General features: G+C 39.3%; 1 protein-coding gene across 1 annotated transcript; it reads left to right on the forward strand.

The window, feature by feature from the left end:
- The first annotated feature begins 13,004 nt into the window (after window positions 1-13,004).
- Window positions 13,005-14,084, forward strand: LOC109153587 (uncharacterized mitochondrial protein AtMg00810-like). Its single transcript, XM_019301441.1, has 2 exons — window positions 13,005-13,278; window positions 13,495-14,084. Exons 1-2 carry the CDS (start codon window positions 13,005-13,007, stop codon window positions 14,082-14,084), a joined length of 864 nt encoding a protein of 287 aa, XP_019156986.1.
- The last annotated feature ends 75 nt before the right edge of the window (window positions 14,085-14,159 follow it).

Consider the following 14,159-nt stretch of genomic DNA (forward strand, 5'->3'; position numbering starts at 1 on the left):
GAGTGGCGTTATACTTAGCATTCGTGCTAATGGGTTGTTTTCTATTTACTTGTTTGTTAACCCCTTTCAGGTGGGCCCAGTGTTTGAGCGCGATCGAGGTAGATTAGCGCATAGTTTAGAGATGCTAGATGTTAGTCTAGACTCTATTTAGTTGTGGTTGTTTTAAAACTCTTTTGTTTAGATGTTTTGTAGACTGATAAGCTTGACTCTAGACAGTACTTTCCTAGCATGTGCAGTCATCGTGTGTGGTGACTGTGGCGGTGACACCTCTTTTGGGAATTGTTTTAAGTTATTAATCGTATCTTTACCTTGTTTAGTTATCTTTTAAGTTAAGTAATCGGGAATTTAGATTAAGAAAAGTGGGGTTTTACATCAACCCACACCCCTCATGTTCAATCATTATTGTGTAGACCACGTTTTAAAAACACATAATGTACATTATTTTAGAGTTAATTCTATATAGTCCCAATAGTTCTGTGGTAAAGCGTCAGTCTTGTAAATTGAAGGTTTGTAGTTCAATCCTGCATTAGGGAAAAAATGTGTCTCAGGTGCGGACTATGCCATCTATGTTCGCAAATGGAGCATTAAACTTAATTTTTGGAATCCGTTTCCAATATTGACATTCCTCCTCAACCCACACCCCTCATGTTTAATCATTATTGTGTGGACCACAGTTTAAAAATACATAAAGTACATTATTTTAGAGCTCATTTCATATAGCCTTTATAGCTAGGTGGTAGATCGTCAATCTTGTAAACTGTAGGTCTGTAGTTCAATTTTGCATGGGGGCAGAAATGTGTCTGCAGCCTATGCCGCCTATGCTTGTAAATCGAGCGATAGTTCCAATATTAACATTCCCTCCTCAACCCACACGCCTCACGTTCAATCATTATTGTGTGGACCACGTTTTAAAAACACATAAAGTATATTATTTTAGAACTAATTCCATATAGCCTATATAGCTTAGTGGTAGAGCGTTAGTCTTGTAAACAGAAGCTTTATAGTTAAATCTTGTATGGGGGCAATAATGTGTCTCGGGCGTCTATGCTCCTAAATGGAGCGAAAAACTTAATTTTTCAATGGGGGCAAATCCGTTTCCAATATTGACATTCCTCCCCAACCCACACCCCTCATGTTCAATCATTTTTGCGTGGACCACGGTTTAAAAACACATAAAGTAATTATTTTAGAGTTAATTTAATATAGCCCTTATAGCTCAGTGGTAGAGTGTTATTCTTGTAAATTGAAGGTCTGTAGTTCAATTTACATGGGGGTAGGAATGTGTCTCAAGCGCGGACTAGGCTGTCTATGCTCATAAATGGAGAGATAAACTTAATTTTTGTTTGGTGGCAAATCCGTTTCCAATATTGACATTCCTCCTCAACCCACACCACTCATGTCCAATCATTATTGTGTGGACCACGTTTTAATAAAACATAAAGTACATTATTTTAGAGTAAATTCTATATAGCTCTTATAGCTCAATGGTAAAGCATTACTTTTGTAAATTGAAGGTTTGTAGTTCAATCTTGCATGGGGGCAATAATGTGTTTCGGGCGTTTATGCTCGTAAATGGAGCGATAAACTTAATTGTTGTATGGGGGAAAATTCGTTTTCAATATTGACATTCCTCCTCAACCCACACCCCTCATGTTCAATCATTATTTCGTGGACCACGGTATAAAAACACATAAAGTACATTATTTTAGAGTTAATTTTGTATAGCTCTTATAGCTCAATGGTAAAGTGTTAATTTTGTAAACTGAAGGTCTGTAGTTCAATCCTACATGGGGGCAGGAATGTGGCTCAGGCACGGACTATGCTGCGATAAACTTTATTTTTGTATGGGGGCAAATCCATTTCCAATATTGGCATCCCTGCTCAACCCACACCCCTCATGTTCAATCATTATTATTGTGTAGACCACGGTTTAAAAACACAGTACGCTCAACCCACACCCCTCATGTTCAATCATTATTACGTGGACCATTGTTTAAAAACACATAAAGTACATTATTTTAAAATTAATTCTATATTGCCCCTATAGCTCAATGGTAGAGCATCAGTCTTGTAAATTGAAGGTTTGTAGTTTAATCCTGCACGGGGGCAAAAATGTTTCTCAGGTGTGGACTATGCCATCTATGTTCGCAAATGGAGCAATAAATTTAATTTTTGAAATCCGTTTCCAATATTAACATTCCTCCTCAACCCACACCCCTCATGTTTAATCACTATTGTGTGGACCACAATTTAAAAATACATAAAGTACATTATTTTAGAGTTCATTTCATATAGCCTTTATAGCTTGGTGGTAGATCGTCAGTTTTGTAAACTGAAGGTAATTCTGCATGGGGGCAGAAATGTGTCTGCGGCCTATGCCGTCTATGCTTGTAAATGGAGCGATAGTTCCAATATTGACATTTCCTCCTCAACCCACACCCCTCAGGTTCAATCATTATTGTGTGGACCACGTTTTAGCGTTAGTCATATAAACAGAAGGTTTATAGTTCAATCTTGTATGGGGCCAATAATGTGTCTTGGGCGTCTATGCTCCTAAATGGAACGATAAACTTAATTTTTGAATGGGGGCAAATCCGTTTCCAATATTGACATTCCTCCCCAACCACACCACTCATGTTCAATCATTATTGCGTGGACCACGGTTTAAAAACACATTATTGTGTGGACCACGGTTTAAAAACACATTAACTGTTTATTGTTGTTTGATATGTTTGTCCCTACTTGCTGAGTCTATTCCCGGTTTTAAAACTAGTGTCTCTTAAGTATATATTTTCCTGCTTCAAAATGATTTTCGTATATCTATATATATCTATCTATAATGTATTTCAACGCGTTGGAGTGGGTTACCGGCATCATTTGCTGAACAGATATATTTGGCTTTCAGGCACAGCTGATTAGTTCCCAGAGCGCGCTAGAAGAGCTTGGAGTAGATAGATAGCTTTCCTTTTTGGCCTGCGTGTCTCAATGATGTATCGAGGATAATTAGTTAGTTTAGCCTGTGCATCTGAATTCTCCAGCTCAGATGTGGCATAGCACCCTGCACCCTTACGTTTAATAATACTCTACTTTGGGATTTAATGAGAATTCACCTTTATTATATAAGTTTTAAAAGTTTCAAAATTTCGTGGTGTTACAGTTGGTATCAGAGCCTAAGTTTGACCCTAGGATCAGACTCTTAAGATAAGAGTTTAGGACATTAGGCTTGAACCCTAGGTATTTAGGAACATAGGATTAAGGAATCTTAGGATGCGCGGTGAGATTGTGAGCCTACCTATCATCACATAACCTCCCCTCACTGTATCCCTCATTAATTTAAAGAATTTCCCCCTTCGCTTATCACATCAAGGTAAGGGTACAACACACTAACTCTTCATTCCACATACTTGCCCTAGAAATTTGTGATGTCCTTGCATGCTTTTACATGCTTTGTTGCTTATCACTCTCTGATTATCATACTTGTTTATTCGCTTAAGCATATGTTCCTAATTGATTTTAGACCAAGTTAGGAACTGCATATTATTGCTTAACTATTTGATCATACATGCGATATTAGGATATCTTTTATTTGATAAAGTATTTTGGAACTTGTAATTGGTAATTTTATTCGACATATAATAGCTCACTTTCCCTAATCATAATTGACCAGTTACTTTAATAATTAACCTACTAAAAGCTTGATAAATACTTGCATAAGTTTGCATAGAGGAAAATTGTGGGGGCATAGCTTTAGTTAAGAAGGGGGAGAATGAGGTGTGTGATCCTTATGATATCTCATTGAATGTCTCCCGTGTCCCTTGTTAGTATCATTATAATATAATTTCCTAAGATTTTCCATGCATTTAAATCCCTTTTATGGTTCATATGAGCGTGAAATTATTTGGACTTAAATCTGTGCATTCTCGGGACTTTTTCCGAAGTGATTCCTTCTTCACAGTCACGTTCCAGTGGGGCCTTGGCAGGAGGTCGACCACCCATCACGTGCCCACTGCCACGTTCCAGTGGGGACTTGACATGCGGTCGACTGCCCACCTCGCGCCCACTGGTACGGTACGTTTTCTTGACTTCTCATTTTATTGATCCATTGTGCATTCGTGTGTCTTCCTTGGTACTTCTTATGTGTTTAACATATAAATAACAATCTAATGCTTGAACATGAAAATCGAATTATCTTCCTAAATTGACTTGTTTTTATGTTACATAGAAATTCTAGGGACTAATTCCATTTCTAGGAATCTAAACCCTCAGATACATTGCGTATTAAGTTTCGACCCGAAATACAATCTGAGTAAGACCAGTAGAAACCTAAAACAAGTGGTCATCTAGAAATTATCCTTGGAAAAATATATTGCATCCCCAAACTATCTTAAAACTATCCCTCTAGATCTTGGTCCATGTTGCATAATAGACCACAAGCTCCCCATACCCTGTTTAGGACCCTTTACCACTAAGATAAGGACTCCCCTAAACAAACATTTATACATAAATAGGTACATCACTACTATTCTAGATATATCCCCCTAAAACTCCTATCATATATATACATCTAAAATATATAGTAAATCCCAAGTACATTCATATGCTACACTTACACCAAATTATTATTATTATTATTATTATTATTATTATTATTATTATTATTATTTTCATTTTTATTACACCCTAATCCTAAGTCACCTTGCCTAATCTTAAAAATGGTTGTGTCATGTACGGTACGTCCCTATACACTTAAATCTATATATATGTGTGTGTATAAACTTGTGAGCCTATAGAACATTCTCCCCTATTCATACGTATTCATATAAATTGTTACATTATATACAATAAATCCCTAGCCCCCAAACCATACACATGTACCCTAGCTACAATAATCTTACACACACCTATAAGCTTGCCCTTAGCATATCCTAACCCTGAAATATCATCCCGTACAAATTACATCACTATTATATATATACATATATATACACATATCCTGGGATAGCCCTAATTCTACTTTTCCCCCTCGCATGACCTCCCTGTTACCTCTCCTACCTTCCCTAAATAATTAAAAACTTTAAACATCATCATCAGGTCATCAATTGACTTAGGAATTAGCAACCAAGGGTCTTCAAACTCTGAAGTTGTTTAGGGTATCCCGGGCCTCTAGAGGTAAGATTTATGCCTACCTAAAATCTAATTACTACCAAGATAAAAGTAATTTTCCTAAGTGCTTGTGTGATTAAATTCTCAAGATAGAACATCTAGTACTTGTGAACCTAGGCCATCTTACTCGTAATTACTAAAATATTTGCATGCAAATTGCATGGTCCAAACTATAGGTCGGAATTTATATTTTTCATGTGCATTACATGTCAAAACACATAGCTCACATGTTTACGTTAAAATACACACTTACCCGCATTCAGGTATATATACAAAGCATGTTAGACAAAAAAAAAAACTGTATGTTATAAGACATCCCACTATACATATATGCAATTGATAAGCACAATTTATATATTAAATTTAGATTAGCTTTTATAATAAATTAATTTTATTTATTTAATAATATATTTGATTTAAACTTTATTTTATATTTTGAACTAATATAGTAATTAGTTGAATAATTAGGCTTAATATTCATATTAATAAGAATTGGGCTCAGTTAATGATTTGGGCCAAGTATTTTCTTTTTATTGTTTTAACTAGTGGTCCTAATAAAATAATTTAATTGTTTTAGTAGCCCAAAATCCTATCTAACTTATTTCCCTTTTCTTTTGATTTCAAGCTCTATACGTAATATGTACGTACAGTTCAGAGCAGCGCACAGAAAGCGAAGAAGACTCTGTCCGCGACCTCTGTGACCTCTGCGATTAATTTCGTCCACAATTTGATTCGATGAAGGACTCCACGGTTGATCAATTTTTGCGGCAGCTGCAGACGGCTTCATTGAGCTACATCCATGAACCAGTTAATTGAATTAGAGGTTGGAGCAACAATAGCCTACCTTGCTAATTTTCTATGGTTAGAAAAAATAAAGTATTTATTTTTTTTGGTTTTATGTGGTTCAAGAAATTGATTTAGTTTGTGGATGTTAGAGAAATTAGGGTTATGTTGAGTTGATTAGGGAGCCTGAACTAGTATAAATAAGGATGGATTTTTCAGTGGAGGGAATCAGTTTTCTCAGAATAATTTTATTTTACTGTAAACACTCCCTGCAATGTACTGTTGAGTTTTAATTTTCCAACTCAAGGATTATTGAAGTTTGATTCTACAAGACCAGTGAGATTTATTTAGCTTAATTTTATTCTCTGCACTTTATTATTTATATATCTCCTGTTATATGAGTTTTAATTATTGCTTGATTAATTTTTGCAAAAGGGTCCTTTGTTCAATTGTCAAGGTATTAAATTGCTATTTAGAACCTTGAATCCGTAATTGTTTAAGTGTTCTAAAGCTAGTAGCAAATAACATAGTTGATTATAAATTAGATTTTCAATCTTATATTATGAAGATATATAGTCTAGCTTAAATGAACCATGCTTTTGAGTTTGTTGGCTAGAATTGGTAATCTTTCTAATTCTTTAATGCTGTTAGTAAATTAAATCCTAAGAGCCTGTTTAGGATTGTTTATTAGATAGGGAAGTAATCAAAGAGCTTGTTTTGATTATCGACAAAGTAAGGAAAGATAGGTTGTTAGAGCTTGTTAATAACCGTAACCAATTTGGTAAAGAGTAAAGTAATTTAGTCTTGGGAATCAATGATCTGTCTTGTTAGAATTAAATTGATATTATTCCTTGAGTTGGATACTAGTTGATATTGATTATTTAATATTTCGTATTTTTTGCCTTTTTATTGTTGCTATTTAGTTTCCAATTCTCATCTCATTCTTTATTAAATCTTTGATTAAAAATAAGTCTAACCAATCTCTGAGGGTACGACCTTACTCATCACTATTGCAATTCCTAAGAGTAAGTAATTAATTATTTGTTGGATTCGACACCCATCAAATTTTTGACGCCGTTGCTGGGGATTGGTGTCAAATAGATTTTTTTTTATGCAGCGTTCTTCTCATACAGGTTAGTTGCAATACGATCTTGAGATCGAGAAGACTGCTAAAAGGTTGAGAAAAGAAACTAAATTGTGCAAAAATCAATCCTTGTCATTAACATCCCTTCAATCAAATACCTCAACTGAATCAACTGCCTCTTGTTGCAATCCCGAAGTAGAGCAAGCAATGGCCGAAGAACAAAGGACCTTGCGGGAGCTTTCGACACCAAATGTGAATCAACAACCGCTTTGTATTCAACATCCCGAATTAGAGGTTGGTTTTGAATTAAGGTCAGGTTTGATTCAATTACTTCCGACTTTTCGTGGACTTGAAAATGAAGATCCACATAAGCACCTAAAGGAGTTCCACGTGGTGTGTTCGAGCTTCAAACCACAAGGAGTGACGGAGGATCAAATCAAACTGCGTGCCTTCCCGTTTTCACTAGCTGAGAGAGCAAAGGGTTGGTTATTTTACCTCCCTCCTAGCTCAATAACCACATGGACGGATATGGTAAGACAGTTTCTTGAAAAGTTTTTTCCAGCATCACGAGCAGCTAGCATTAGAAGAGAAATATGTGGCATCAAGCAAAGAGACATAGAGACTCTCCACGAGTATTGGGAACGCTTCAAACAACTGTGTGCAAGTTGCCCCCAACATGGAGTTTCTGAACAACTCCTTATTCAATACTTCTATGAAGGATTGCTGCCCATGGAGAGAAAGATGATGGATGCAGCTAGTGGAGGTGCTATAGTGAATAAAACTCCCCAAGAAGCTACAGAGTTAATATCAATAATGGCTGCCAATTCACAACAATTTGGATGTAGACAATATGCATTTCCGAGAAGAGTGAATGAGGTAAATGTTTCTTCCATTGACAATAAATTATCTCAATTAACTACTCTTGTTCAACAGTTAGTTGTAGGAAATGTGCAACAAGTAAAATCTTGTGGGATTTGTGCTTTTACTGGCCATCCAACTGACATGTGTCCGACGCTTCAATACAACTCTTGTGAGCAAGCTAATGCAGTTTGAGGATTTCCGGGACCACCCCAAAGGAATTATGATCCCTACTCAAATACATACAACCCAGGATGGAGGGATCATCCTAATTTTAGCTATAAAGCACGCCCACAATTTCAACAATATCAGCATGTTCCACAACAACCTTCATCCTCACAACAATCATCTTCTAATTCAGGTATGTCATTGGAAGATATTGTTAAGTCACTTGCTACTAACACACAACAATTTCAGCAAGAAACAAGAACAAGTATTCAACATTTGGAAAGTCAGGTGAGCCAACTAGCATCTACCGTGAGTAGATTGGAGTCTCAAGGTAAATTGTCATCACAAACTGTTGTGAACCCAAAGCAAAATGTAAGTGCAATTACATTGAGAAGTGGAAAAGAGTCGAAAGAACATACTCAAGTAAGAAAAACACCCAACCAAGATGAGGAAACTGAAAAAGAGGTCTCTCAGCCTCAAAATGATCAAAATCATATTGGGGGGCTCCCGAAGTCTTTGGTAATTCCTCCACATTTTCCTAGTAGATTGGCTAAATCCAAAAAGAATGAAGAAGAGAAAGAAATTTTTGAAACCTTCCGGAAAGTTGAGGTAAATATTCCTTTACTTGATGCTATTAAACAAATTCCTCGGTATGCTAAATTTTTCAAAGAGTTGTGCACAAATAAAAGAAAGTTAAAAGGCAATGAAATGGTAAGCATGGGGGAAAATGTTTCAGCTATCATTCAGAAAAAATTACCTCCCAAGTGTAAAGACCCAGGTATGTTTGCTATCCCTTGCAAGATTGGTAATATTAATATTGAAAGAGCAATGTTAGATCTTGGAGCTTCAATTAATGTCATGCCCTTGTCTGTTTATTCATCTTTGAATGTTGGTCCATTAAAAGAAACGGATATAATTTTTCAACTTGCTGATAGATCTAATGTGTATCCTAGAGGTGTTTTGGAAGATATTTTAGTACAAGTGCAAGGTTTAGTTTTTCCTGCTGATTTTTATGTAGTTGATATGGAAGAAGATAATAATAATTCTTATGATTCAACACTAATATTGTTGGGAAGGCCATTTCTGAAAACAACTAAATCGAAAATTGATGTGCATGATGGTACACTGACAATGGAGTTTGATGGTGAAATTATAAAATTTGATATATTTAATACTACCATGAAACATTTGAATGGCATATCATCTGTTTTTGCTGTGGATATTTTATTGCAGGAAGTTAATTCTCATTTGATTGTTGATGATGAATTGAATGTTGCGCTGAATAGAAGTCCTAACTTTGAGAATGCGTTAGGACGGCGATGGAGTCTAGCCAAAGACGTTAAAGAAAGGCGCTGCTTGGGAGGCAACCCAAGGGGAGTTTATTCAATTCTTTCCTTTATTTGTTTTGCATTTTTATTAATTTTCCTCCTATCTTTACATTCTATTTAACATTTGGGACAATGTTAAGAATAAGTGTGGGGATGGGGTTTAACTATTATTCATTATTTGATTCTTATTATTCTCTTTAAATTTTTTTTTTCAAAAAATATAATATTTTTACTAAAATTCATAACATAATTGAATAATTGATCTTGCATATTATGATTATTAAGTTTAGTGTTTTGTTTGATATGGTGGTGGCTAAACTAAACAAGCATGAACCTGTGAGATTTTTGAGCCTCTGACTGACACTTCAGTCCAATTAATTTGTTCTTATGTGATATCTTCCATAGATATGTATCTCTAGAACTTGCCTTGATTCTCTTTAAAGCTAATTTGATGCATGCATGATTTTAATATGATTAAGGCCGTCTTTGAGTTTTAGCCTCACTAGCCAAATAACCTATTCATACCATGATTGATTTATCCTTTTTTAGCCACTTTGAGCCTTTTTAACCATGTTTTTTGCTATGGAACCACATTATAAGCTTCATACCTGAAAATGATTTCCTTAACCTTGCCTAAAGGACTAGGGGAGCTTTGATTGGGTAAATGCATAAAGAGTGAGTGTGGGGAAAGATGTTTGGCAAAATGTCTATATTAGACCGTTTATTATTTATTATTATTATTGTACATAGTTTAGTCTTAGATTATTTGTCATCTGTTAGATAGTCAAGACTAGTACTATTCTTCAGGATTAGTTAGAGTTCTTATTGTAATATAGTTTGTAATCTCTATCTTTTCAGTTGTTGAATGAAACGCTTTGTCCAATCTGGTATCAGACTAAGGTTTCGATCCTCTCTCCTCCTCCACAAATTTTTCCCCCTCTTTCCCGTTCACTCAAATCAGCCATGTCTACCAATTCTTCCGAGCACATCGTGTCTGCCAGTGGTCCACCATCTCCGGCCGACGGTAATCCCCTTGCTGGAGCGCATCACTACGTAACCATGAAGCTGACATCCCGGAACTTCTTGTTCTGGCGTATACAGCTGGTTCCCTTTCTCCGGGGCCAGGAACTCCTCGGCTACGTAGACGGTAGCTTCCCATGTCCGGCACCCACGATCGCCGCGGCTTCATCCGGCGACTCCACCAGTGCGACTCCGGCGAGTGTTGTCCCGAATCCGGCGCACCATGCTTGGGTAAAGCAGGATCAGTCCATCCTCTCACTCCTGATCTCGTCCATGTCTGATGAGGTCCTCTACCTTTCCCTCGGACGGAATACCTCGGCGGCGATATGGGAGTCGATCACCAGTGCTCTTGGATCATCGAGTCAAGCCCGTTGCCTCAACTTATTGGCGCAGTTCCAGGTGTTGCGTCAAGGCAACTCGACGACAGCAGAGTATCTCGGCCGTGCAGGTGTGTTAGCGGAGGCTCTCCTACAAGATGGTCGGCCTCTCTCCCTGATGGAACAAAACCTGTATGTCATCAGAGGACTCCGGCCGGAACTGAAGACCTTGGTTGCGGCGTTTACCAATGGGAATGCAGTGACATTGGATCATCTCTCCGACTACCTGGTGGCTAATGAATTCATCTTGGTAGATGAATATGTTCCCTCCGACGCCACTGCTGCCCATTCCGCTTTCTATGCAGGTTCCGGGCGCGGATCATCGTCCGGTAGTGGCCGGCAGTCGCAGCAACCTGGGCGCGGGGCGGCGACAGGTGGTCGTGGCGGACAGAACCACTGTGGCCGTGGCGGGCGTGGAGGACCGCGCTGTCAAATTTGTCGGAGTCACGGCCATTCTGCACTCTACTGCTACAAACGCTACCGGCCGCAACCCGCCGCACAAGCCCATGTAGCAGTCTCCGGAGATGCTCCACCGACTCCGGTTCAGGCTCCGTCAGATGGGTGGTATCCAGACACCGGAGCCACATCACATGCTACACCGGACGCAAATATGTTGGCGCAATCCGAGGAGTACGGTGGCCCGGATGTGTTACGAGTGGGTAATGGCGCAGGTTTGGCTATTACGCGAGTCGGTCGTGCATCTATTTCATCCGCGTCAAAATCCCTGTGTCTAAATGATATATTATATGTCCCGAGTCTGTCTGTTCCGTTGCTTTCCGTACATAAGTTTGCAGTCGATAACAAAGTATTCTTTGAATTTCATGATTCTTGTTTTTTTGTGAAGGATTCAATCACCAAAGCAGTTCTTCTTAGAGGTCCGGCTACTGGCGGGCTCTACAAACTTCTGGCGTCAAACACTAATTTCGCGTTCATAAGTGCCCGGGCAACTCTCACCGTTTGGCACCGAAGACTGGGTCATCCTCACAAAATTGTCCTCAATAAAGTACTGCAAAATTGCCCAATAAAATCCCCACAAGTTGCCGCGGATGAATCTTGCGTGTCGTGTCATCTTGGGAAGGCATCACGCTTCAAATTAGATAGTGTGCCAAGATCTAGTGAAAATGTATTAGATCTTATATTCACTGATATTTGGGGTCCTTCCCCCGTATTATCTGTTAACTTCGTTACTTCTGTCTATTTGTAGATGACTTTTCCCGTTTTTGCTGGTTTTATCCTTTACGGGTAAAATCAGACATATATAAAAGCTTCGAGTCATTCCGTGTGTTGGTCGAACGTCAGTTTGGATTTTCCATTAAATCTATTCAATCCGATCTAGGGGGTGAATACCACAAATTACACGCTGTATTTCAATCCCTAGGTATCAATCACCGTCAGTCATGTGCCTATACACATGAACAAAACGGCCGAGTTGAGCGCCGTAACAGACACGTTGTCAAAACGGGACTTGCTCTATTAGCCGAAGGGAAAGTACCCCATGAATATTGGGAGTATGCGTTTGAAACCGCAACTTGCCTAATCAACTACTTACCCTCGTCAACCATAAATTATGAAAGTCCATATACTCGTCTATTCAAAACTACTCCACCATATACCTTCCTTCGTGTGTTTGGGTGTCGGTGTTACCCATATCTACGCCCTTATAACAAGCATAAGATTGAGTATCGCTCCACCCCGTGTGTCTTCCTAGGTTACCCATACACCTTTAGGGGTTATAGATGCATGGACTTGGCTAGCGGCAAAGTCTATATCTGCCGTCATGTCCTCTTTGACGAAAATTTATTTCCTTTTGAAACATATTGTGTGCAACAGGTAGCAATGTCACCAAGTGTGCCTTGGGCCGCAGCGCCTATTGTGACAACAAATACACAATCTACTGGCTCATCACCCCCGAATCAAACCGGGCCACATTTGGCTACAGATGCCGTGCCCTTAGCACGGGAGTCCCCACCGTTAGCTATCACTCATACTGCCCCGGCTCGAACCCGGAAGCGGCGTGCACAGCCACAAGGACGTGATCATGTCATGCGTCTTCGCCACATGACTAGGGGCTCCGATGAGCCATTTCAAGCATTAACTGTCAGCACGGATCCCACTTGTTACTCACAAGCCGTGGGCCATCCACACTGGCGAGAGGCCATGGATCAGGAGTTTAACTATCTACTCCATAATCACACCTGACGCTTGGTTCCACCTGAACCGCATATGAACATTATTGGCTGCAAGTGGGTATTCCGCACCAAACGTAATGCCGATGGGACAGTTGAGCGTTATAAGGCTCGTTTGGTTGCGAAAGGGTTTAACCAAGTTGCAGGAGAGGACTTCTTTGATACTTTCAGTCCGGTGGTCAAACCGACCACGGTTCGCATGTTATTTTCTTTAGCCATATCCATGGGCTGGACTCTACGTCAGTTAGATGTCCACAATGCCTTCTTAAATGGGCATCTGTCCGAAACTGTTTACATGAAACAACCTCCAGGTTATGAGGATCCCATGACCCCGGGACATGTCTGTCATCTGCACCGGTCCCTATACGGGTTGAAACAAGCACCCAGGGCTTGGTTCAAACGCCTACATGATTTTCTGCTATCCACAGGCTTTTAGGCGTCTAAAACAGATGTCTCTTTGTTTTATTATGCAAAAGGTGATTCCCGTGTTTTTCTGTTGGTCTACGTTGATGACATTATCATATTAGGCAACGATACCGCTCTCATCGAAACTCTACTGGGCCGGTTATCCTCAGCTTTTAAGATCCGTGATCTAGGTGCACCGGGATTCTTTTTGGGTATCGAAACAGTTGTGGTCAGTGATGGGTTACTGCTTTCACAACGTCGTTACATGACGGATCTTCTTGGCCGCTCGGGAATGGTTGATTGTAAGCCGCTTGCGACTCCAGCCGCTGTATCAAAGGCTGAAACCCCATCTGATGACCCTTATGATAATCCGACTCAGTATCAACGCATTGTTGGGGCTCTACAATATTTGACTATTACTCGGCCTGATCTGTCATATGCGGTAAATCGTCTCTGTCAGTTTATGCACTCCCCGACTGTTGACCATTGGAATCTTGTGAAACGTGTTCTCCGTTACATCAAAGGGACTCTTGATTATGGCCTTCGACTTACTCCGTCTTCCTCGACCTCGATCCATGCTTATTCGGATTCCGACTGGGCAGGCTGTCCGGTTGATAGGAAGAGTACCAGTGGCTATGCAGTCTACCTCGGCAGTAATCTCATCTCGTGGCTATCCAAGAAGCAACGCACCGTAGCTCGCTCCTCTACATAGGCTGAGTATAAGGCGTTAGCGGATGTATCTGCGGAGGTCACCTGGGTGGTTTCATTACTTCGGGAACTCGGTCTG

This window comes from Ipomoea nil, unplaced genomic scaffold (assembly GCF_001879475.1).
Source record: "Ipomoea nil cultivar Tokyo-kokei standard unplaced genomic scaffold, Asagao_1.1 scaffold2510, whole genome shotgun sequence".
In the NCBI taxonomy this organism is placed as follows: Eukaryota; Viridiplantae; Streptophyta; class Magnoliopsida; order Solanales; family Convolvulaceae; genus Ipomoea; species Ipomoea nil.